We start from the raw sequence: 24,438 nt of genomic DNA on the forward strand, positions 1-24,438 counted from the left end.
TGTGAATGTGATTGATGAGAGGTTGAGCTTAGTGCCTTTTTAAGGCTTGCATTGTGGGAGTTTGGTTTTGTTTACACCTGTGGATAAAGTTCAATACAGCCAGATTAACGGAATGATCTTCACCAGCAGCCCGGACACCCGTCTGGCGCAACAACATAGTTTAACTAATGAGATCCACAGTTACATTTATCCTGCATCATCAGTCTGTGGAATTTGCTGATTAGCTCAAGCGAGACCGTTTGCCCACGGGGGGAATTGGATTTGTGTGGCCACCTCTCAGGTGTTGAGATACAAACAACCCCGGTGCCTGCAGACACTTGGTGATATTGTCTGGCTTTGAAAGCCAAGCTGGGACTGACAGATTTGTTTTATAAGCATGGTGTGGTATGCGGTTGTACTTGTGCTGCGTGAGACACATTAAAGTTATGTCGCTCTATCGGTATCATGTGATTAATACCAGGCACCAAACTCCCCTGCTTTCATTTCATGGAGGGGCGGTCGGGTCGTTGTAGTTTCGGAGCTTTGAGCACAACGCAAACATTTTTTTTTAATTATAGATGTATGTATGTGAGGCCTACATTTTGTATTTCTTGCATGCACTTATTTACAACTCCCCCTTCTGGTCTGACATAAGCACTTTTGTGTAATAATAAAGCTGTTGAAGAAGTATAATGTATGTGTATTCTGTACACATAATAAAAATGAGGTGTTGATTATGCGTCATTGCGCGGTGTGATAAACAGTGAACAATTTGAGTTCTGAACTTTATTTAAATTTTTTGGGGAGTTGGGGGGGTGGGGGGTGGCAACCCTATCATGAGCAATGAGAGACAGGCCTACATGGGATCAGCACAGAGTTCCCCCGAGGGCCAAGCATAACTGATTTAAAGCCTGCTCAGAGCTGACATTCCACTGTAATCCACCGAGAGCTGAGGAGGAGGTTTTATGTTTGCAGAGATGTTCCACCAGACTTCAGCCGGCTCTGGGGTGCAGGGCCAGAGAGTTTTTTTTCTCTTTTTTTTTCTCCCCCTTACGAAGTCAGCCTGACAAATCCCGCTCATTGTTTGTCAATTCACCGGTTCGCATTGTTCCTGTAGAGACAGACGAGTGCCAGATTTAATTGGTGAACACACACTCTGCTTGACGCCAGCTCTTGTCAGCTTCATCAGCACTTTTAGATAACTCTGTTAGTACATCATCATCATCATCACTGGAGAGTGAAATGCCTCTTGTGTGTGAGAGGTGGCAAGTAAGTGAGAGCGAGGTTAGCCGCTCAAACGTATCTTCATCAAATACGCAGTGGGACACTCAAACTCCTGAGCATGATTGCTGAATAGAAAATTGTTTGCGATTGAGATATGAATAGGGAGCTTGAATAAGTCTGAACATGTTAGTGGCTACGATTGCATGCCTCTCTGACTTCTTTTTTTTCCCGTTCTTTCTGCTGCTTTTGGTGCTTAAAAATGTGCAGACAAAGAAAAGTCAACATAGACATTGTCCCGGTGAATAAAAGAGCCTCTCCCTGCATAAGCAAAGCCTGTTTGTGTGGAGGTGTCTTTTCATCGGGTGGCTCACTTGGCATTGCACTCACCTTACTCTGTATGTGTGTATGTGTGTGTGTGTGTGTGTGTGTGTGTGTGTGTGTGTGTGTGTGTGTGTGTGTGTGTGTGTGTGTGTGTGTGTGTGTGTGTGTGTGTGTGTGTGTGTGTGTGTGTGTGTGTGAGAGTGAGTAAACATGCAACCATGCATGCTGCACGTTTCTGTGTGCAAAGTCTGTGAGTGCGAGGGATTGAGTGAATAGGGGGGAGGAGGAGGAGGAGGAGGGGTGCTCAGGTGAGGCTGTGTGGATATTTTGCAACAGAGGGAACAGTGTGCCGGGCTCCCATCCTCTGACAACCCTCAGTGTTGTATTCCTGAACGTTGGCGCGCAAATATTTTTTCAGCCAAGCACTGTGTCAACAGAGCTAACATTTCTGACTAGGTTTATAGTTTTTTAAAAGATTTTTTCTTCAAAGGCAAACACATCGACATCAATTTGGTGGCGCTGTTCAATTAGAAACAGGTTGCCAGCAACCACAGAAATGCCATCGCTGGCCGAGAGCTCCTGTGCGGAGAGATTAATCCTGATAATGAACCCTTTGCTCGCGCTGAACAAAATTCAATTTGGGTAAAATGTTTTGAAATATTATGTAAATTGTGATTCAGTTCAAGAAAGGAAGAATGTTGTAGAATCTGAACTGATCGCAGATTAGATTCTTACAACTGTATGTGGTTGCAGTCACTTTTGTGTTACTGTGCAAGGGTAATCAAGGTCAACTCTAATTAGTGCAACAGAAACTAAAGTGGGTGAAACAAAAGTTTGTATTATCTGCAGCAGCGACATGTACAATCTTAATTTCAGAGTTTTAAAGCAACATACATCTGCTGTCGACGTCGTCTTTTCACAGCATCAGCCTCACTTTGTAACATCACTTGCATAAAGCCGTGTGAAATGGTGTCAGTCCTGGTCTGTATCCTTCCCTCTCTGGTCTCTCTGGAAAGCACGAGCTGGTGTCAATTCCTCCCGCTACCCCATAGCCCGCTAGTTCGCTACCTAACCCACCCACTCGCCCGCCTGGCATTAGAAATTCTGTTTATAGCACTCTCTGGCTTCTCCAGCTCGGGGCCCATCAGGAGCATCTCAGCACCCTTTGAGGAAAGGATAACCAACATCTCCCCTCTCCAGCCGCAGACTCCCCCATGTTCAGTGACATCAATGAATCCCTTTGATGTGCCAAGATGAATATGTGTGCAAATGTTGTTGTTTTTTTGTTTTTTTTTTATTAATATAAATCAATTTATGTGTTTTTCTCATTTGCAATGTTTGGCCAGAGCTGCTACGTAATTTGGTACATCGCAATATGTTTTCCCCCCTCCTGAAAATTTGGACAAACTTGCGTTTAGGTGGAGAGGCGTTTGGTCAAAAAGGTGAACATCTCTTACACAGCTGAATTCACTTCAAAGTCACAAAGCTTCTTGAGCTCTCAAAGTGTTTTGCGATGTTTTATTGACCATATCTGTTCAACAAACTTGCAACAAAACCCTCCTGTTGCAGAGTTAAATATTTAGCTGTTTCAATAACCCCAAAATCTGTAGGAAACCGCCGGTCGAGTCTGCACATGTCCTGACTCTACTTTCGAACAATAGCAATCCTCAGCTGGGTGGAAACTTCAGCATTGAGTTATTCTGAGAGTCGCACAGTTTGTCTTCAGGAATTGAAAAATAACAAAACAAAACAAAAAAACGGCCTAAAGCTGGTAATTATCAAATACAGTAAAGTGAAGCTTTATGAAGGTAATTAAAGCTGTAGGCTATAGAAGGCAGGGTGGAGACGTGTAGTCCGGGTGTTCACGCTCACGCTTTAGCCTGGTTGTGTACGTTCTGTGGTTTAAAACCTGGAGCCTGGTGCCGTTGAAGGGTGGAGGCAGCAGACTCTCCTGAAGCCACTTCTGTCAAGATAAATAGTCCAAATAATCATTTATTAGAAGCTTGTACGTACAAAGTATTTATTTGTTTAGTTTCATATGAGGATGTGACTAATTGAATGGATTTTTATCTATAATCTGTTAGTCAGACTAAATGAAATAATTATAGAGCTTATGGTTTCGGGTCATTATAATGATTATGTTGTTGATCCAGTGAGTTAGACAACATTAACTATTGTTTTGGATCATAAATTGTGTGTAAAGGGTTAAACTATTTTTTTTCTCCAAAAAGTAAGACGCTTGTACATTTTTGACTATATTATCAAAAATGATTAAAGAAATGTTTGAACAACTTTAACAATACATAGGTTGATTAATCATTCCAGCTGTTTCAATTAGAGCATCACATGTACTGATTCTGTTGGTAGACATGATGGTCTGTTAGGTGGGATGGGGGCTCACAGCAAACAGCCAACTGGACTGATTCACGTGAGGGCGTTCGTACCCGTAACCACTACTGTTAAGCTCACATAAAGAAATGTTTTCCTTCTATAATTGTACCTTAAACGCTTCACTCCATGCTAATAAAACGTGATTGTACAGCAGGAAGAAAAAGTAAGAAAAAAAAAAAAAAAAAAAACTTAAACAGGGTTTCATCAGTCTGGTATTCCAAGCAGCTGTTTTCAGTTTAAGCTCTGCAGGCAGCAGGAGAGAGAGAGAGAGAGAGAGAGAGAGAGAGAGAGAGAGAGAGATTGTTGATGAGATGTGGTGGGAGCATAAACTGGGGCAGATACGGGTGCTGCTATTCCTTTGCCTGTTATCCCGAGGTGGGCCGGCTTCCAGACCTAGAGGCACTCACTTATCTGAGGGATTCTGTCTCCCACAGAGCGCAGCTTCTCCCTCGAAGACCACAGCGCCCTGCCATTCCCGCACAGCCGCGGCCCAATCGCCAAGCAGCAGGCAGATATCAGATCACGCACATGTAGCATCAGTTCTGCTAAGATTTACATCAGGCTTCGCCTCGGTTCACAGAAACGCTCTCCCTGTTAAAGGCCATGTCATACAGTATGCGAGTAGTATCAGTGAGGTTGTAGTGGTCATACTAAATTAAGAAGTGGATGGATATCCTTCCGGGATGAGGTTAGTTGACCGAAAGCGCAGCAGCTGTTCTTCTTGTTGGAGTTGTAAATCAGTTTCGGAGCTTCCCACTGAGGTCGTCCCTGTTAATGCTGCAGCAGCTCCGGGCTGCTGTTGTAGCTGGTGTCCCCAGACGGACACATGTCGCGTCAACGCATTGCACCTGCATCCACATGTGGCCGACTGCACACCTGCACGCAAACATTTAAACAGCCGGATGGTCGATTGGCCGAGGTTCACGTTCCAGATACTCTCACTTCTCAGATAGCGCAAACATATCTCATACCTCAACACAGATGTTTTTTTTAGTTTTTTTTGCCAGAATAAAAGAATCACAGCCTAAAATTTGCATAAACTACAGACTGACAATTGTACCTAATGAAGTTGTTGATGAGACGGGCGAGCCACGTGCAGGTCTGAATTTAGCTCGGCCTCTAAAAACAAGTCGTGTACGTCATGGATGGTATCGTTGACAACATAAATCTTTTGCGCCTTTAACATGTTTAATAGATTTGTATAAGTAGGACACCTGTGACTCTGTGGTTACTTTGACGAGCTTCGCATGAAAAAGGCAAAAAAATTAAAAAGGAAGAGTTATAAACAATAAAGCTTCATAGACTGGCTGAAATGTTTTTTTTGTCAAGTTTTTGTCAACAATATGATTTGCTAATTTTGTTTCGAGTTTTTTTTAGTGATTATTAAAATCATTTATATAATTTTATTAGAATAATAATACGGTTTAGTCTTTTTCTTTTATGCATATGCATTACGTGTCATATCATATGACAAAGATGAGTGGTTGCGATGATTGATTTCTAAGTACTGAGCCGTTTAGATCAGGGCAATTGTTTGGTAAATATCACACGTTTGCAATTTTCCCATGAGCTCAGGCTGCATCTCCTAATTCGGGTAATAACCTAACCTCTAGTTGCCCCTTTCTTCCCCCTAGTTCCCCTCATAAACCAATTGTACTTGTTAAGAAGTCACAATGTTCTGCCGAGCATCCAATTTGATTAAACTCGAGCAAAGGCACAAGTCATCCCAAATGTGTAGCCTCCTTATCTCCCTACAAACTTGTGGATCCTGTTAGAACGAACAGCAGAAGCAGCAGAAAGTTGAAATGGGTTGACCGGTTTCAGCTTCAGGATATCACTCTTACTTGACCTTATCCGCTCAATTCTAAAGTTATGAAGTCATGTTCTTGATTAGTTATGAGTGATGTCTTTGATTAAGGGCCTTGTGCTCACAGACATAAGACACTCTTTACTGATAGTGGGATTCCCCCCCGAGTGCTTGCCCACAGATAATCAGCAAAGATTAGCTTTCTTTGTTCCGAGATCTCATCATCTGATATACTCAGGTTAAAGCGTTTGGTTGTGCTCCTTTTCTCAACTGGCATTTCATGTGGGATGACTCCTGCGTCAGATGACCGTGAAGGATCCCGCAACATCAGATGGCGCATCAACACCTCCGCTGGTTTAATCCCACGTCCATTTACATCCATTTAGAGCCCAAATCCCTACAAATTTGACTGACTTAACTTGCGTCAAATTCGGGGTAGCTACATTAGAAAAAAAGATCTAATCAACCCTATATGACATGGAGTAGTCCAAGGAGCCCTTTTGTTTGATTTGTACATGGGTTGGAGGGGCTGGCTATTGGAAATCCCTGAAGCAGGCTTTAGGGGCAGGTCTGATTCTCGTGTGAAATGGGAAGGCTCTATAGCTCTCGGCTGACTTGACTGGGGCTGTATGGGTGTGTTGGCAGGGGGAGCGCCGGTCATGAATAGGGTCTTTGACTACCTCAGACTTGCCCTGAAAGGCAGGACAAAGACCCTAGGGCAACGGCTTAGAGCCTCACAGCTGAGCTACAGAATGCTTGGCCCAGTCTTCCTCCCTCCTTGCCTGATTTAAATACTACAGTGGCTTTCAGCATTCTGGCGACGGAGGCTCGCATTGAACGCAGCACATTTACCATAAACTTTTCTCCCTTGTTTTGTTTACAGTACACCAATGCCAACGCTGTTTACGTAATACCATTGTATAAAATCAATTAGGTGCTGGAGAATATGCACCAGTGGCTTTCCTGAAAATGCCTGAAGATAAACTCATGTTGTTCATATTAAACAGAATTTATTTTGCTCCACACTAACTGTTGGCATATGTGCGTACCACTTCCAATCACGGCTCTGCTCGGACATGTTAATGACAAAGCTTCTTTTTCCTCCTGTCTTCGTGCGAGGCCGAGATATTGACTCGTAAACAAGCTTAAACTTGGTGCGCACTTCTAATTGCTTGATTATTTTTGACAGATCTGTATGGTCTCTTCAGCTTTCCAAAATTTGCTGCTTGAGAATAAATAGCCGTAAATCTTTTCTGCAGAGTTAATGGGGTTATTTGAGTCCTGTCCAGACACTCTCTCCCCACAGAGTGTCTAGTTTCAGATGTCACTCAGAGCTTTGTTTGCCCCCCTGGGTGAAGGGTTAGAGGTCAAGGTTCAGGGCCAGTTGGCTGAGTGGCCACAAAAGCCCAGGCTTCCCCTCAGCACATCCGATCTCTTCTCCTGCATCGGCCTGCAGCCACAATGCAGGGATCGCTTTGCAACATTTGTCTTTTCTTATTATAACCTGGAATTATTTTTGACTCATGTCAGGAGTGTAATTATAAGGGTAGAGCCCACAGCTTCACACTGAGCTCATAAAACCAATGAGATTTTGGGCTTGAAATTTTGAAGTGTTTATCAGTGGAAACTTGTGTAATTATTCAGTTACAATTATTGTTTTGAGGTTTCACAGCTTTGCCGTGCTGCTACCGTTGCTCTATTATTACCAAAAAAACACCCCTTAATTAGTAGTATTTGCATAGCTTGAGAAAACATGTCACTAAAATTTCTGTTAAGACCCTCTTATCTTATCTTAGCACTCAAGAGTAGCACTTCAGCAAAATCTCACACAGCCCGTAAAAGAAGAAAAAAAGAAAAAAAAAAAAGAAAAAACCCAACCTCTGTTTCTTTGTTTGAAACACCTCGAAACTTTGAGCCCCCACCCACAATCTCAACTTTTCTCCCGGCCCCACCACCCAAACATGTCCTCCAGCCAGGTTTATTATGCCGTTTCACGCAGACCAAAATTGCAGCTGCATGGAGAACAATCTGGAGCACATTAGCTCAGGCGCTGTGATTTATAAATTGTTTCTCAGGCCATAAATCCCTGCTGTAATTGTGCACAAGCACCCCTCTCTTTCCCCTAGTCACACCCCCCTCGTTCTCTCTCTCTCTCTCTCTCTCTCTCTCTCTCTCTCTCTCTCTCTCTCTCTCCCTCTGAGCAGCTTACAGTCCTTGGGTTAACACTTAATTGTTTGCAGAAGTGTGCAGTTAGCATTGAGCAGCAGTTTGTTGCACTGTGGAATAGGATCTGGGCTCGCTGGAACAACCTTTTTTTATTTTTTTTTATTTTTTTTTTAACAAAAGATAAACCTTTCCACTTTTCTCTGTAAGCGCAGGACGAAGAACTTTTGTCGTGCAGTGTGAGCTAAACGTTCAAAATAGGATGTGAGCATCTTGTCTCCAGCTCAACGTTTCTCTGCTTCACGCTCTACATTCCTGAATACTGTGTAATTGTGAGGGGGGCCTCTCCTAAACTCTGTCCCCAGGAATCCGATATTTACAGCAGCCCCTGATCATAATCACCTTGCTGTTTTCATTAGCTTGTATTGAAACTGAAAGATTGCAGCAGCTGTATACATTGTTTTGAGACGCATGTCCAACCTCGAGGCCTCAGAGGTCTGCTTAATGTTGTAAAAAGACATGAAAAAAAAAAGCTGTAACAGTCTATATAAATCAATGTTGGTCACCCTAAGACATGTTTTTTTGTTTAAAATGTGTAAAACGTAATTTATTTAGTATTGCCATGACAAAAGACATATATTCTCCAACAACTGGTGGTCTTCTGCTCATGTTTGGTCTGCATTGTTTTCCTTTCAAGAAACCTGGTGAACCTGAAAGAGGTAGAAGACCTCATGACCCAACCTTATTCTGGTTTGTGATTTCTCTGCAGGCCCCTGCTCACCCTGAGGACTTTCCTTGAGTGACAAATTTATTCTTTACAAAGTTTCAGGCATGTACGTCTCTCCTTACATGCGAACATGAATTGAATTTATAGCTGAAGCCGATCAGTTGTTCGTGATTTAGCACTCAATATCACTGTGCGCAGCTTGATGAAAACGAAGACTCGGGATCGCAAGGAAATGACTTTTACAAGTGTTTCAGGTATAAAAATGTGCTGGCAACGTTCCAGACCTCCCCGCTGTCTGCTGACAATACGCATAACTAATCCTGGGGAATGTCATGGTGATTTTTGTGCTGTGTCACATATCGTGGAAGTTTCAAACTACCTCAGGAAATTCTTCTCTAATTCAATTCAAATGTGAAATCATATGTTATACAGATAATTAGGTGATTTTGAGGCTCAGCATATTTGTATTCTAATCCACCGAGTTTAGCTGATTTCTTTTATTATGCTTTTTTTTCTGTTTCTAAAACTTTTCATACTTCATGTGGACCTTATGTCTCACAGTCCTCCCTCTGTGTCCCTGGAGTGATTGCTGAAGCATACCTGTGGCACTGGAGGGTGTGAGTAATTGTGTGCGTGTTTGAGTAGGACAGAGCCAGAGGAGACGAGAGAGTGGAGTGAGTGGGGGTTAGCGGTGGGGTGATAGGGATGTCAGGTAGTAAAATCTGAGATGAGGCAGGGCCCACAAGTCTGGAGATTTGCGCCTTTGCACTCACAGAGCAAACACAGGAGGCATCTGCAGGCAGCTGTGTGTGTGTGAGTGTGTGTGTAGGTGTGTGTAAGGGGGGTTGGGGGGCCTGCCGCTGCTGCTGCTCAGGACAGGGGGTTGGGGGAGTGGAGCAGGGTGGCGGTGTTGGGTGGTGGTGAAGAGACAGGGGAGGGGGGTGGACTTGCAGAGTGAACACAATCAGCCCTCTGTTTTCATAAGACTTGTGGTATGTGAGAGCAGAAACAAATGTGTTTAATTTAGCCTCTCTCCTTTTTTTTTTTTTTCTCTCCCTCTCTTGCCTTCTACGCTACACCCACTTATGCCCACCTCAGTCTTTCAAACCTGACTTTTTCCCCTTCACGATGCGGCGTTGCCTCTCCGGCCTCTCTCAGCTGCTCTTAGGAAGTTTTTTAAAAAGAGCCAAGGAAAGCTAAAAAAAAATAAATAAAAAAAATGGAGGAGAGAAAAACAATCAGTCAGTGTGCCCTGTAAGAAAAAAAAGACACCGTTTTAGCAGACGTACTCAAATTTAGTCTTGGAGGGCGGGTGTAAATATTTATCTGCAATTTATGGAAAAAAAATGAAAAGGGGGGGAGAAAAAAAAAGAAGTGTTTTTGCTGTGCATTTAGAGTGATTACCATGCTGTGGTATTTGCCCTGTTCAGCATGAGGAGTACATGCTGGACTTATTATTGCCTCCTAAATGCCTTGGCAAGAAAGTACTGCATTATATTGGTAACCCACGCTGTCTCCAGTCAGTTTGTGTTTGGTCATAAATGAAAAATTCAGGTCTCACTTGAGTGTCATTGGCGTAGACCTGACACACACACAAACATGCACACACACACACACACACACACACACACACACACACACTGAGAAGACTTACACACACATTTGATTTCTAAGTCGAGCTTTACTGTAAACATCCAGCCAACCGCTGGTAACCACCTCGTGTTCTGGAGTTAATTATACAGGCGTTTACAGCTGTGAATTTCAATGAAACGAGGCTACTCCCCAAACAATAAAAAGTCTTGTTCCTGTGCGACTGACCTAACAATGCCACAGGACATGGATTAGCAGGATATCTTTTGACATTTGAGGTGTAGCCTGTCTTGACATCAGACCATCCTGACATTAATGGGAGCACTTTGTGACAATTGAAGGCAGATCTCCCAGGTACGGGAAAACCACATAACTGACTTCACATAATTGACTTGAATAGCTTTGCACCGTACCCTCTGTCTTTATGAGATAGCCATGCTCTTACCAGATGCATAATTATTTTCTGCTGTGCCTAATTATACAGTGGAGTTTATGCGACCTGCTGTTGTGCTGCTCTGTAACAAAATTACTCACTTATTCCAAACACCAGCCTCACTTTCCTTTAACCGTCTGATTAAAATTACCTGAAAGTCAACCAGACAGACTGGGAACAATGGCAGCTTCATTTAAAACACTTGCATTCGCTCCATGGTAACACCCGAGATGTAGGAAGCAATAACTCGGGACCATGTCATGCAAAAGAAAATAAACTCTCACACAAATAATTGCTTGAGTAACAAAAATGCAAACGCCTGCTGAAGTTGCTGGTCCCTCGCTGGGGTAGAATGTTAAAGAAGCCTTTTAGGGGGTTTATCTTGGCCTTGTAATTCTGTTAATGCCGTTTTATTACTGAAACGGCAATAAATTCACTCCAAGGACTTTTCAAATAAACCAGCTTGCTGGCCAGTTTGGCCTTGTGAAGATATACGTGACACAATTGCTCATTGAGTAATTTAATGTTTAATCATGGAAATCTATCAACACAACAAGTTACTTTTTCTGTTTTTTTGTTTTTTTTGTGCCATAATAAATTACCAAGCATGCAACCGATAAATTTCCCCTGACATGCAATAGATTTCACTGGCAGTCCTACACAGCAGGGCCCTGACATGCAATGCGTGCTCCTCGTAGACATGGATGGAGCTGCAGGAACCATCTTGGAAATCTTGGAAAAACCTTGACGCTGTGTTACTGGGACCTCCCCGGCGCTGCCTCCCCTTTTCACTCCCCTCTCTCTCCCTCTTTGCACTAATAGTTCTTTTGTGTACAAGAGCATGTTAAGAGGCCAATGAGCCTGGCCTTAATAGGCCACATCACCATAGAAACCACAGCACTCTGGATGTCTGACCTTTGACCCAGTTTTTCTACCGGCTGTGAATAAGAGTGCAGGACGACCAACCGGGTCACAATAGACGCCCGGCAAACGGAGGGAGTGCCCCTGTCATAGTCACTTAACTTCATTCCTCTATGGGCTAATGGACACTTCAAATGTGGTAGCCATTAGCAGCATGCTATTTCCACGGCAGCGTTACAGGCTTTCTATGTTTAATATAATGTAAATCAAGGGATGAGGCTTCAAGTGAACTTCGTGAGATGTACTCAAAATCTTTTATTTTTCTTTTCTCATTCATACCTAATGTGACCGATTTTTATAGCTGGGCACTAGTTTCAGTGGAAAAACTAGTTTGTAAGTCTGAATAGAGACAAAACTCGAAGTGTGTTGCAAACTAGTATGTGTGATCCCTTTTCAGGAAACAAAAAAAGCTTGCAGCGGCATATTCACACATTGCTGGTCTGACCAGCTCATCTGCTTGTCGTTTGCCTGTCAATGACACACTAATTAGCACAATGGCTGCTGAGGTTTGCTGAAGAATTGTCAATGTAATTGTCTCTAATTTTGCCAAACAATGGGGCTTAATGCAAACTCTGAGACGAGACGGGGACTCCTTATCGCGTTGTCTTTGTCCTGAGCTTTTAATTGTGTTTCATGCACAGATCAGGTTGAGGTGTCAATAGCCCCGCATGAGCAGGTGATATCGGCGGAACAGAACAGGGTGGGATTGTTGTGTCGGGGGCTGACAGGGTTATTGTCTGAGGTTGCTGTTCATATGGGCAGGGGATGGTAATTAACACCTCAACCAAACAGCAAGCTGTGTGGCCCATTTGTTTTCTGTTGGGGGGTAAAAGAAAACAATGGGGAGGGGCTCTCCACACAGTAGGTGATTGACATTATCTGCTGAGGCGATCCATGGAGGAATTCCTGCTGTTCCGCCACCCACCACAAGTTGGGTGAAGCCATTTCACAACCACCAGGGCCCGTCTGAGCCGCTTGCTCTTTCCCATTCACCGCTTTATTTGTAGATTTGTCTGAGTGTTTGTTGCCGAGTGATTGAGTTAATTCCAATCCGCCAAGTCATGCATTTAAATCTTTATTCAACAGCTACAGCTTTTAGTGGTGAAACTGCATACCTCCTTTGCACACAAACTTTTTCTTTACTTTACTTTTTCTTGAAACTGACTTCCTGGTTCAGGCTTCAAGTTGACAGATAGTTGCCTGCAAAGTCTTGGATTCTTTTTTTTTTTCTGTCCCTTTGGCAGAGTGTCTGACTTAGTTTGACAGCAAATGTCCAGACATCTGTCTCTTCTCCGCGCTCTGATGTTGGGCTGCAGTGTGGCACCACACACTTCAGAGATGACAAAGACTCTTGGCTGTGTTTTCCTCCGCTCTGTGAGCGCAATGTAACAATTAGAACCCAGCTCTGGCAGGCCACATGCCCCAGAGCATATGTTGTATTCTCTCTGTTCAAAAAACCAAAGGGCTCCAGTGTAGCTTTTTGGAAAATTTCAGTGGCATCACTGCCACCTTTGTCGCATCTGGGTCCTGTAAAAGTAGCACAATCTACTGATGTCTATTCTGAGTGTTGGAGGCAGCAGGGAAGGCTGGAAGACAATTAGAGAGCTCCGAAAATGGATCAGCTAAACTTCTCTTTAGATACACATTTCTTTCAGTACTCGGTCCGAGTGCATTTACCAGAGCTCCCATGCTGAAGCAGACATTGCTATGAGCCTTGACCATATGTCTGTAGTTGTTTCTAAAAAAAAAGAGAAAAAAAAAAAAGAAATAAGGGCACATAGACATCAGCATCAGGAAATATCTTGTAGTTAAATGGGTATTAGTTCATCTCTTATTTCAACTGTAGCATGTCCTAACTTTTTCACTGACTCCTACTTGTCTGCAGGACTGTGTGTGTGTGTGAGTGTGCGTGTGCGTGTTTTTCTTCCTCTAGCACTAAGAAAGTTTTTGCTGAGCAGCATGGTCCACAATTCCTCTCCTTTTGTTTCCCGAAACAGCTCAGAAACCCAAACTTCCTCTCTCGCTCTCTCTCTCTCTCTCTCTCTCTCTCTCTCTCTCTCTCTCTCTCTCTCTCTCTCTCTCCTTCTCATGTGGCAGTGAGAGGTGTGTTGCTCGAGTCTGGACTGGAGCTAATGTGACAGCGTGCGGCTGGCATTACCTGGCTGGATGTTTCGGGGTTTGTGTGAACAGTTGCTACATAGGGCACACTGGCAATTAAAAGAAAAGTAGGTGCTCAGAAAAAAGTGCCTGGGGGCATGTTCCTCAGCGCTGGCAGAAGCTGTCAAATCAGGGATGGATTGGGTGGGAGAGCCAGGGTGGGCACGGCCGGGCTAGACCAAACGCTCACAATAGCGCTTGTTTCATTTGTGGAAGGACTCATGATTGACATAGATTAGACAGAGAAAACTGCATTGTTTTGGATTTTCTCTCCAGAGGGTAGCATTCATTAGGCACCATGCACACAGCAGAGTAAAGTTTCAATAGGGAGCTAGCGACCTCTAAAAGCAACTGCCTCCTGACAGTTGTATGGACTCGGGCCCATTAGTTGGAACCTACGATTCAGCCTTGAGCAGTATAGTGAAAATGAAGAGGGCTGATGTCAACTCCAAGAATTTCCCCCCTTTTCGACGGGAAAAAGGGTCCCCTTCCCCCTGCCTTGGTGCTCTGTTGGACCCCAGCTGTCAGGAAACAATACCCTCTGCCTGCTCCGACAAACTCATTCCTGAAAATGTTTTTTTTTTTCTTTCCCTCCTCTCCTTTTTCCCCTCCTGCTATAATGTCTTTTCCATTTTTAACCCACAGCCATCCAAGCTTCCTTCCTCCTTACAAACTCCGAGTAATGAATGAAGTTTTAAAAATCAAAACCTGAATGCACGACTCCTCCACTTTGTCATCATTTATCCTGCACCAACATCTGAAAAGTAGACACAGCTTTTTGCATATATTCCTCCGCTGGTTCGGCCCATCATTTTTACGTGTCAAGATAGTATTTATTGTCGTTTCCATTCAACAGATGTTTGCAATGGGTGGAAGTCAAGCTGTGCAGGGGAATTCACAAGTGCAAAGCCATGTACATAACACTGATGGTATACAATACTGGATAGGAACAGTTTCCGCATAAGGAAGTAAAGCGACTACTTATAAAAGAAGTAATATTCTGTACCCCAAAGGGAACTTAAAAAGTGTTTACCCGTGTAAAAAAAGAAAATCACCTGTAAAATAAAACCCTTTTAATTAATTTGAAATTGTACCAGAGAGAAAATCCACATGCATGACAAGCTGCTGCATCCGGTATTTAAACTGATTCATAAAACAGATGGTTTGACTGTGCTTTTGGAGCTCTGGCTTCATGCAATCTCCACTGCTGGAGGACAAAAAAAAAAAAAAAAAGAGAGAGAAAGAAGCAGAAAAAAAGCTCAGCCTGTTGTATCATGCAGTAAATCACAGAAAAACCCTCCTCGGATACACAGCTCTTACTCACGGCGGTAAATGGATGGGCAGCGGCAACAGTCAGTCCGACGGTGGTTTGTGACGAAGGACACAAACACAAGACACGGCCAACAACACAGGCCTTTTTGATAACTTTGAAAACATGTGCGAAAAGTAGTGATACTGAACGGGCGGGGGAGGGGACGCGATCGGGTCAAAAGGCCAAACGAATTGAGCGTAGCATAGGCAGGAGTGAGTGGAGTCCACGGCACAGCCTCTCGCTGGTCTGCAGATGAGGCGTCTTCCTTCCAGCTGTCTCTTCCCACCCGCTCAGCGATGGGCGCCCACAGCTGGCCTCTTGTTTTTCCTTGACAAACGGCAATTTCACAGTCCTCCACCAGTCCGTAGTGTTCACATCGCCCTTTCTCCTCTCCCCCCTGTGCCAGAACTCACTGTCTTGACTCCAGCAGCAATGTGGGTCTTGTACAGGTGTTTGCTGGAGCTCTCTGCGGGTTTGACACCATTTATACCACTTTCGCACGCTCCGGGGAAAGATGGACTGCCTGCTTTCATATTAGGGAGCGATTTTGGCACATTAGAGTTCTACATTTTCACAGTTGGTTGTCCAAGCACTGGCGTTTTTTTTTTATTTTTTTTTTCTGTTGTGAAATATTTTCTTGCTCAGGCCATTTATTTTACAGTTTTATTACATGCACGTTTCCCCTGTTGTGCATTTTATTTGAACTTCACTTCTGTTTTCTCTCCCACAGTACCTGCAGATGAAATGGCCTCTTTTGGATGTCCCAGGATCTGCAGGACTAAAAGACTCTCGTTCTCCAACACCAGGGCATTTAGTAAGTACACACTAAAGCATGATTTAAAAAGAAAAAAAAAGAATGAATGATTAAATGTGTTGGAAACCCTTTTTTTTGCAGAAGTGGTTTGAGCCACAAGTTAAAGTCATGATTAGCATTCGTAACCGTTTCTGATGTGTCCTGCATGATGGATTGATTCATCATAAAAAACTGTGGAATAAATAAGGTTGAGTGAAGAAAGCCCAGTACATCACCACAGTGGAATTTCACACATTCACTAGCTGAATGATGGTGCTTACTTAATGAATTAATATGATAGCCACTCTTTCCTCTCCTTTATTATGTGGAACTAATAAAATGTTGCCCTCGGGCTGCGTTCAACAGAAAATTAAACCAATTATGAAATAAATCATGTAAACTTGCTGGGGGAATGTGGTTACCGTGGGACGTATAAACGCTTTAATCAAACTATCGTCATAATTTGGTTATTTACAATAATTTGGTTATTTTCTGCATGTTAATGCAGTTGTTCCCATCGATGTGTGCGCAGAGTACCGGCCCTGCCCAGACGGCACCCGCAGGCGAGCTGCTCAGCCGTCTGTCTGTCTTTACTACAATAACTCAAGTCTCCGTCGTAAATCTCTCAAGTGTGATCCTCCTTGCCATTCCTGAACTTTCCAGCACAGGTGTGAACTAGTCATCACGGTGTCTCACTCTGGTTAGACAATGCGGGGCCTCAGCGGACCTGTTTGGTTTGTGGCTTTCGCTGAGGGACGTGTGTTCAGGGTGGAAAACAGGAGATAACGTGGAGCCTCAGCGCATCTCTTGTGCATCTCACCTGTTAGATTGTATCAGGGTGTTTTTCTGCTTCAGGAAGTTGTTCCAAACGGTGCATGGAGCAGAACGCCACTGTCACCACACTTCAGTAATAAAGAGTCGTTGTGACTCAGGCCCTTGACCTTACATATCCTGACTAGGCGGGCTCGCTGAATTTGCGGTTGATTCGCTGGATCTCATAATTGGTGTGATGCGTATAACAAAGTCCTCATTGAGCGCCGTCAATGGGAAATTGTGAAAGCGGTCTGAGTTTGCTCATGGGAATACAGCATTGATTTATGCCTCAATGGAAACCTATTAAATATATTTTATTAGAATAAATACTGACCTGTCAGTGACCCTGTTGGTTTTGCTCTTAGACACAACAGCTGCTGTGTGAGGCTCTGTTGCTGTGAGCAGACTTTAACTTTAGATTTGTAGCCACTGTCCAACTTAAGAAACTACATGAATCCATAATGTAGCAAGACAGAATAATGAGAAAAGTCCAAACAAGGAATTTAAGTGAATTCACAGAAAACTAAAGTACACTCACTGAGTTTTCAGCTCTGTGCTCGGATTATTCCTGTTTTGTCCTTCGGTTGTTTCTGCTACTGTTCATGTGGCTCTCTGTTGTGTCGCTTGGCCTTCATCTGTTTGAATGTCGTTAAACGAGGACACTCAATAGAGAGAGAAACACTGTAGAAGACTAAGAATGTGAAGAATCACAGCTTTCCGCAACATTTCTGAAAGACCACTTAAATAATACAGATCCTTGACTTTTTTTAACATCTAAAAACTCTATTTAGGTGTAGAACATGGAGGTTTCTTTGTGTTTATTTAATACTTTTAAGCACGCATACTATCTGAAATGTACCCATTGTGCTGAGCTCATGCAAGATTTACAACTGTGGGTATTTTGGCAGTTTGAGATAAGACGGGCTGTTCATTTTACCCTTCTTCATTGTCACAGAGTGTCAAAGCTCTAATAAACTTCAACCCAAGGTAAAAGTTCTCCAATAAAACACATTGGTTTTAAATAATTGGCTTAAAAAAAGGTCTCATTATTGTTTTAGAGGTCATGCTACACTTTTGTTTTAAAGCTGTGTGCAAAGGACGGGAAGTTCACTGAAAGTGTAACCGCTTTCATTATGTGAACAAAATGGGGAAGTGGCTGTGGACGATCCAGTGACCTGCGTGCGGAGGCTTATTTCATGTGGCGGGGGGGGGGGCTTTAAATATGGGGTACGGGGGTACCCCGGGCACAGACCACGGAGTGTGGAATACCCCGCTGTGCCCTTACCCCCCACTCTGGGCCAGGTGCCCACATGCTCCTCTGGTGTGCTGCTACTGACAGGGAGCCAGGCTGATTATGTGCTCATTACTCCAGTCGAGGAGAGAGAGGGAGAGTGGGAGGGGAGCAGCAGGCTGGCTCCCCAGGCCTGCAGGCTCCCCAGGCCCCAACACTGCACTAATGAGAGCAGAGGGAGCGGATGGGCACACACAGGGGGCCGGGGATTACTGCCTAGGGCCAAGAGGAGCCAGCGAGAGAGACCTGAGGTGAGGCGATGAGGAGACACCAGCAGGGACTCTTGAAGCAGACCTGTGCTCCTGCAGCTGATAGTGTGTTAAATCTGACATCTTTAATTGTCTTGTAGCTGCACTTGCATGTTTTGTATTTTCTCTCAAGACTTACTTGCGGACATACCTCGTACATTTTTGATGCGTGCCAGCTCAGCGTGATGATAGAGATAAGATTTTAGCAGCTTATTAGTTCAGGTGCCTGACAAGTCCAACTTCATTTGAGATTAATAAGTCATCCACAAGCAATTTTTATTTGCTATCAGTATTATTTTATATTTATAAGTACTCAATAACAGGGGAAACTTACAATTCTGTTTTTTTTTTTTTCACAAAACAATTTCAACACTTCATGGCTACAAAAAGTCGAGGAAAAAAAATAAAAAATCTTGTCATGGTGCAGATTGGGTCCATAAGGCCTGTATGCTAATCCGAGCCTGCTCTGGCCTGAGATTCTCAATTATTCAACAGACAGGTTTGTTTAACATTCAGTTGGTATTGCTTTTGGTCGTAATGGTCGAGGTGGTGGTAAGAGGTGGGGTGCGAGGACTGGGAAGAAAGGAACACGCTTTATTATGAGGATACCATTCCCCACCGTGTGTGTGTACACACACACACACACACACACACACACACACACACACACACACACACACACACACACACACACACACACACACACGCACACACACACACAATGTCCAGAACCCCAAAACCCCCATTTCAGCCGCTGTGTGTTGAGCGGGCTGCCTCTTCATGAATAATACATCAAAGGCGCTGCAGGCCAGGTGATGCAGTATGGGGAACTTGTCAGCCCTTCGGTAGTGACCGAGCTGGACCAAACAGGAGGTGAAGGAGAGGAGGAGAGGAGAGGAGAGGAGAGGAGGGATAGACAAACGAACCTGAGGAGCTGGAATAGTTGTAGTCTTATAGTCATTTTCCACAATGTCGCGATTCAAAGTCATAATGTCAAGGCTGTGCACTGCCCTCACTGAGTCACTCGCAGTAATTTGTCTATCGGGCCTATTCTCTGTGTCATTACAAACGACACTGACTCGTACTGTTATTCTGGAATACAAAGAGCTGTGACCCTCGAATAAACCAGAACTGACCAGAGTTTCTCCCTCTCTGTCACTTATCAGATCACGGTGCACTCACTGCTCAAATATGGGCTGATCTGCACTTGACAGGAGAACAAGAATCACCTCTTTTGTTTCAATATTGTATTAGTGGTTAGAGCAATCAATGCACAGAGGAACCTGGTCCTGTCAGTGCACCGCAGGTCACTTAGTCACTGAATTGTTTAAATGAATTGAAGTGGTAAGGCCGGAGCAGCATTCCTGAGATGCTTTTTTTGTTTCCCTGTATGTTTCTGACGTGTAACCTTCAGCTTTCAGAGCTGTACAACATTTCAAAATGGGATACTATAAATGAAAAAGATGCTTTTTTTCCCCCCCGTCTCACAAAGCAATACATATACTTGCTTTCGACCCATATTCTTTCAACAGACCTTTGACTGAGGGTCCGGTGAGATTTTCTCGTTTTGCATTAGGCTGTGAACAACCGGGATCCATCATGAAATCAAAGGCTTTAGGAGGACTGAACTGAATACTGATCTAAAGTCTGCAATCCTGCTGGGCCACTGCAGAGACGAGATAAGAAACCAGCGCTTTGATTTCAGTCAAACTGTGGATGAACGGCCTCAGATTTAGTATTGTCCAACAAGTTCACGAGTAAAATTAAATCACATATTGTTTATTATTGGTGGATTTACCAGAAGAAAAAAGAATGCCACCCTGTGTCTGTCAATTTACAAATATTTATTAGCACGCTGGATCCCAGTGAGATTTGTTCTTGTTTGTGTCTGTATAGGCTTTGCTGATTTTGCTAACTCCTAATTTATTTAATGGCCAATGGGGATATTCAGGCCAGTAATCTGATGCTGCTCTGCGCTGTATTATTCTAACCCAGAGTATTACTGCCATTGACCTTTTCAGAGGCGATGACCAGACGCAAAGCACACGTAGTCTGTGATGAATGGCACAGTTTTGGAGTGGTTGATTTTAAAGACATATGACACGGTCAGTCCCCTCTCACGTCCGCTTCCTGTTGGCGTTGACAAACAAGGCTTGGATTTCTCAGCATGCCTGGCATTCTTTTCACCCTGTCTTTCCTGGAGTTTTGAAAGGCCTCTGAGCCTCCCACCCAGAATCGCCGAGCATAAAGACACACAAAGCTGCAGGGTTATTCAGTTTGTTCTAAGCTCTCTTCCCCATCGGCTGTTTGCCTAGTAATTCAATTCAGATGTGCAGGATCCAAAAACATGTTTGCTTGAATGAAATCCACCCCTCCACCCACATTGACCAAGGACTGTGCTTTTCTTAGCACCGTTCCAAGTTGGACAGCCAAGCAAGGTACTGCCACCTCGGCCTTTTTAGCTTCAAACCCTCTTAAGAGACAGACGTCTTTTCTCTGCATCTGCAACTTTCAGCTGTTTTTTTTTTTTCCTTTCCTTTTAAACCTTCCTGTTCCTATGTCAAAATACTCTTAAGACCGGTTCTGAATGTTTTTACTCGCTGGCTGAGAGTTATGCACCACTGCAGTCCCGTTTGCAACGAGCACATCTATGCACAGAGCATGATTTCTGTCTGTCAACGTAGATACCATCTGCTATCTGTTCAATCACGTAGATGTTGTTTATATTTAAAACACAGCTCATGTTCCTTGTGGTTTTCTTATTACACTTTGCTTGTGGATCATGAAACCAGACATATGACGCTGTCATGGAGTGGAGGAGCATTATCTATAAGTCAAAGGAGGCATTGATACATCAGTGTTTCGTTTTAGGACGTGACTGAGCCTTTCGCGTAGTTTTTGGATTTTACAGAAATAAATTTCAGTTTAAAGGTCCTGAACAGGTTAATTGATTTTGTTTAAAATAAGATAATTGTGATGATTAAAAAAAAATAAGAGAAAGGGGAGAGAATGACATTAAAGGGAGAAAATAGATTTACATCTTTATTCCGAACAGTAATATTATTGCAGGTAGTCCTCAGTCCAGAAGTCGTTTCTCATACTTGGGAGCCGCACGCTTCATTTCCCTCCATAATTCGGTGTGCTGCTAAGCCGAGAGGCAGCCTGGAGTTGAAACTAGTGCCTTCAAACTTATAAATATGTTTAGAGCCCACGATTCATGTATTCCAGGATATGAATAATTAATCGGCATCATTTCATATTCTCACTGAACTGCTTCCCAAAATGTGTTGGCACCCAGGTCTAGAGGTCTCAAACAACCCTCGATATAGGGAAAAATCCAGGCATATTGTACACGAAGCAGAACAACAAAGCACAACTCAAATATACATGACATGTGGGACCTGGGATTTTAACCCAGTAAGTCAACACAATTTCTGCCATGAACCTTTATCAAAGCTTTTTTTTTTTTTTTTTTTTTTGTGCCGTGTGAAATTCCATTTTCTGCGCCTCATTGTATGCATTGACCTTATATGCTCTAAATCCAGAGAAACAAAAAAAATAAACCCCAAACAAACAAAAACGTCCCGAGCACGTAGATCTTAATATAGCCATGTTTAACACCAGTAAATATTTTCCTCACTTCATCTGGTATTACCTGAATCAAAGCGCGCTTTAGACACGAGAGAGACCAATTTGTTAAAGATTTAAAAGGAGGAAAAGGTTGGACCTTCCTTTAAAAAAAACAACAAAAAAAAAAACGGGCAGAAAAAAAAATATCGGAGATTTGGAACAATTCTAAGCAGCGTGAAGCAAGAGAGTGTACAGAAGTCTCAATGCAAACCTTGTTCCCCAGCAGACCACGTTGGAGAGAGACAGAGGTTGAGAAGGGGGTGGGGAGGGATATTGAAGAAAGGTTAGCCTGGAGGAACAAGACTCCTTTCTCCCCTCCCACCCCTTGACCCTCCCATGTGACAAGTTGAGCCAACAAGTGCTCTATTCAGCCAGGCAGCCAGGGGAAATGACTGCGAGTCCGAGCGCTGCCTAATGAAAGTAGAGACGCCGGTTATTATTATTGTCTTCGTCATCCCTGCCGTAGCCGTGGAGCTGCTCACATCTTGGCAAGAGGCTGTGGTCTTTCTGTGTGTGTGTGTGTGTGTGTGTGTGTGTGTGTGTGTGTGTGTGTGTGTGTGTGTGTGTGTGTGTGTGTGTGTGTGTGTGTGTGTGTGTGTGTGTGTGTGTGTGTGTGTGTGTGTGTGTGTGTGTGTGTGTGTGTGTGTGTGTGTGTGTGTGTGTTGTGTGTGTGTGTGAAGCTTTGTGGACCGAAGTGGAATGCACAGCATGCATGTAAAGCAAAAGTTCATCGCTGGACTTGCCGTTCTTCACCACTTATCTTCAGTTATACAGAATTTTAAGTGGTTTTCCAACATGAGCAACATTTGTAATCCAGACAGTGGGAGAGGACGTCTCCACATGTTTATCTGTATTCCGTTTACCTTAGCATAAATGTGTTTGTTTGTGGCTCGCTGGTGCGACTTCTGGACTCGGTGGCACCGTTGTTTTTCTTGTTGGACTGAACAAACAGTTCTCTCCTCAACTAAATGACCGTAATGATCTTGGCATGTGTCTGCAAGGCTTTTTAGTGCTCCTTGGTGCCGGTCCAGATTGCATCACAGGGCCGGTCACACGCAGCAACTGGGATGTTTATCGTGTCGAGTTATTCAGACACTGTGGCCTGCATTTCCTTTGCACTATTATCATTAGATACTATATGCGGGATAGATTTTTGGGAGGTTTGTTTTGGCTACAAATACACTGGCTTTAATACATACAAAGTAAAGGCATCAGTTATTGCCGTATGTTCATTAGATAAGACATGGATGTTAAATCTCAGAGACTTGTGGCTCACCTCTAACTCAGGAACTGTCTGTTCTCTCTTCAGTCCAATAAAGTCCCGGTGGTGCAGCATGCGCCCCATGTCCACCCACTGACGCCCCTCATCACCTACAGCAATGAACACTTCTCCCCCGGCACGCCGCCATCGCACCTCTCGCCAGAGATCCTCGACCCAAAGACAGGTAAAGTGTCTGACGGACGCTCATCGATCTGCGTCATCGTGCAACTGAATTACAACTTCAAATGACTCATGATTCACGCTGAACTCTTATCAGAGCCACAGAAACACAGGCGGCAAGGCACTCGGATGCCCACAGACAAATGTTTTGCCGATGATATTCACAGGGTCATGATATTTTGATGAGGAAACAATGTTTCTGACAGGTTTTTCTTCCGAATGCTGCCACAGTCCGGTACAGCTTGTGCCAGCTGCTGTGCACATTTTGTTTTCCTCCTCAATAACTGGTCACATTTTAAAGATTCCCCCCGTCACACTGTCCCATTAAGTAAACAGCAAACTCCATCACCTCATTGTATATACATACAAACTGCATTTCTGTGTCGCCTGCAGGTATTCCTCGAACGCCTCATCCATCGGAGCTCTCACCATATTACCCTCTGTCCCCGGGTGCGGTCGGTTCGATTGCACACCCTTTGAGCTGGTTCATGCCGCAGTGAGTTTCTTTCTTGTTTAACTTGTATGCGTACTCATTTGCGTCTCGTTTAAAAAAAGAAAAAGAAAATGTCAACCAAGTTAAAAATAATTTCTATAGATAATTTCTTTTAGAAACTATATAGACATGAGTCTGAAAAAAGCTGTTTTGTCGGCGTGTTATTGCACTTGATGTTATCTGACCAACTGTACAGTTTGTGGTTAACTTGAGACAACGACAGGCTGACACAAAGTTCTCTAGTCAAAACAAGTATTTAAAAAAAAAAATACTGTTGTTGCATAATAAGACGTTTTGATTAATGGCATAGTTGGAGTGCAGGTGCACAATATTATGACAACAATAATTTCAACCATTTGAGTTGATCAGGAGGAACTTATGGGTTTTGCTCTGGGCCTTGTAATCAATTGCAACGGTGCTGTTCCACAAGCAGGGGATTTGAGTTGATGAGTGGCGGATTAGTGCTGGTGGGTTAGCTGTCAACTGTGTTTGATCCACTTCACACTGGAGCTTTGGTTCAGTCCGCCTCCCTCTGTCTCCCTCCATCTCCCAGGCAGGGCCAGCCCATGTACTCCATCCCTCCGGGGGGATTCCGTCATCCCTATCCAGCGCTCGCCATGAATGCATCCATGTCCAGGTGAGTGGCTCATGTTCAGTAACTCTCCCCCACCCTCTCATAAAGGGAGACATCCAATATCTGCTGC

The 24,438-nt window shown here is 43.7% G+C and overlaps 1 protein-coding gene across 2 annotated transcripts in view; it reads left to right on the forward strand.

Annotated features, from left to right (window-relative positions):
- tcf7l1b (transcription factor 7 like 1b) overlaps positions 1-24,438 on the forward strand; it is a 32,396-nt gene that overhangs the window by 3,416 nt on the left and 4,542 nt on the right. For both annotated transcript variants that reach the window (XM_080467710.1, XM_080467711.1), the window contains exons 4-7: positions 15,756-15,839; positions 23,110-23,245; positions 23,635-23,737; positions 24,288-24,371. In XM_080467710.1, coding sequence (XP_080323836.1) covers positions 15,756-15,839; positions 23,110-23,245; positions 23,635-23,737; positions 24,288-24,371 — 407 coding nt within the window. The remainder of the gene's footprint in view (positions 1-15,755; positions 15,840-23,109; positions 23,246-23,634; positions 23,738-24,287; positions 24,372-24,438) is intronic.

The sequence above is a fragment of the Lipophrys pholis genome, assembly GCF_963383615.2.
Source record: "Lipophrys pholis genome assembly, chromosome: 7".
Taxonomy (NCBI): Eukaryota; Metazoa; Chordata; class Actinopteri; order Blenniiformes; family Blenniidae; genus Lipophrys; species Lipophrys pholis.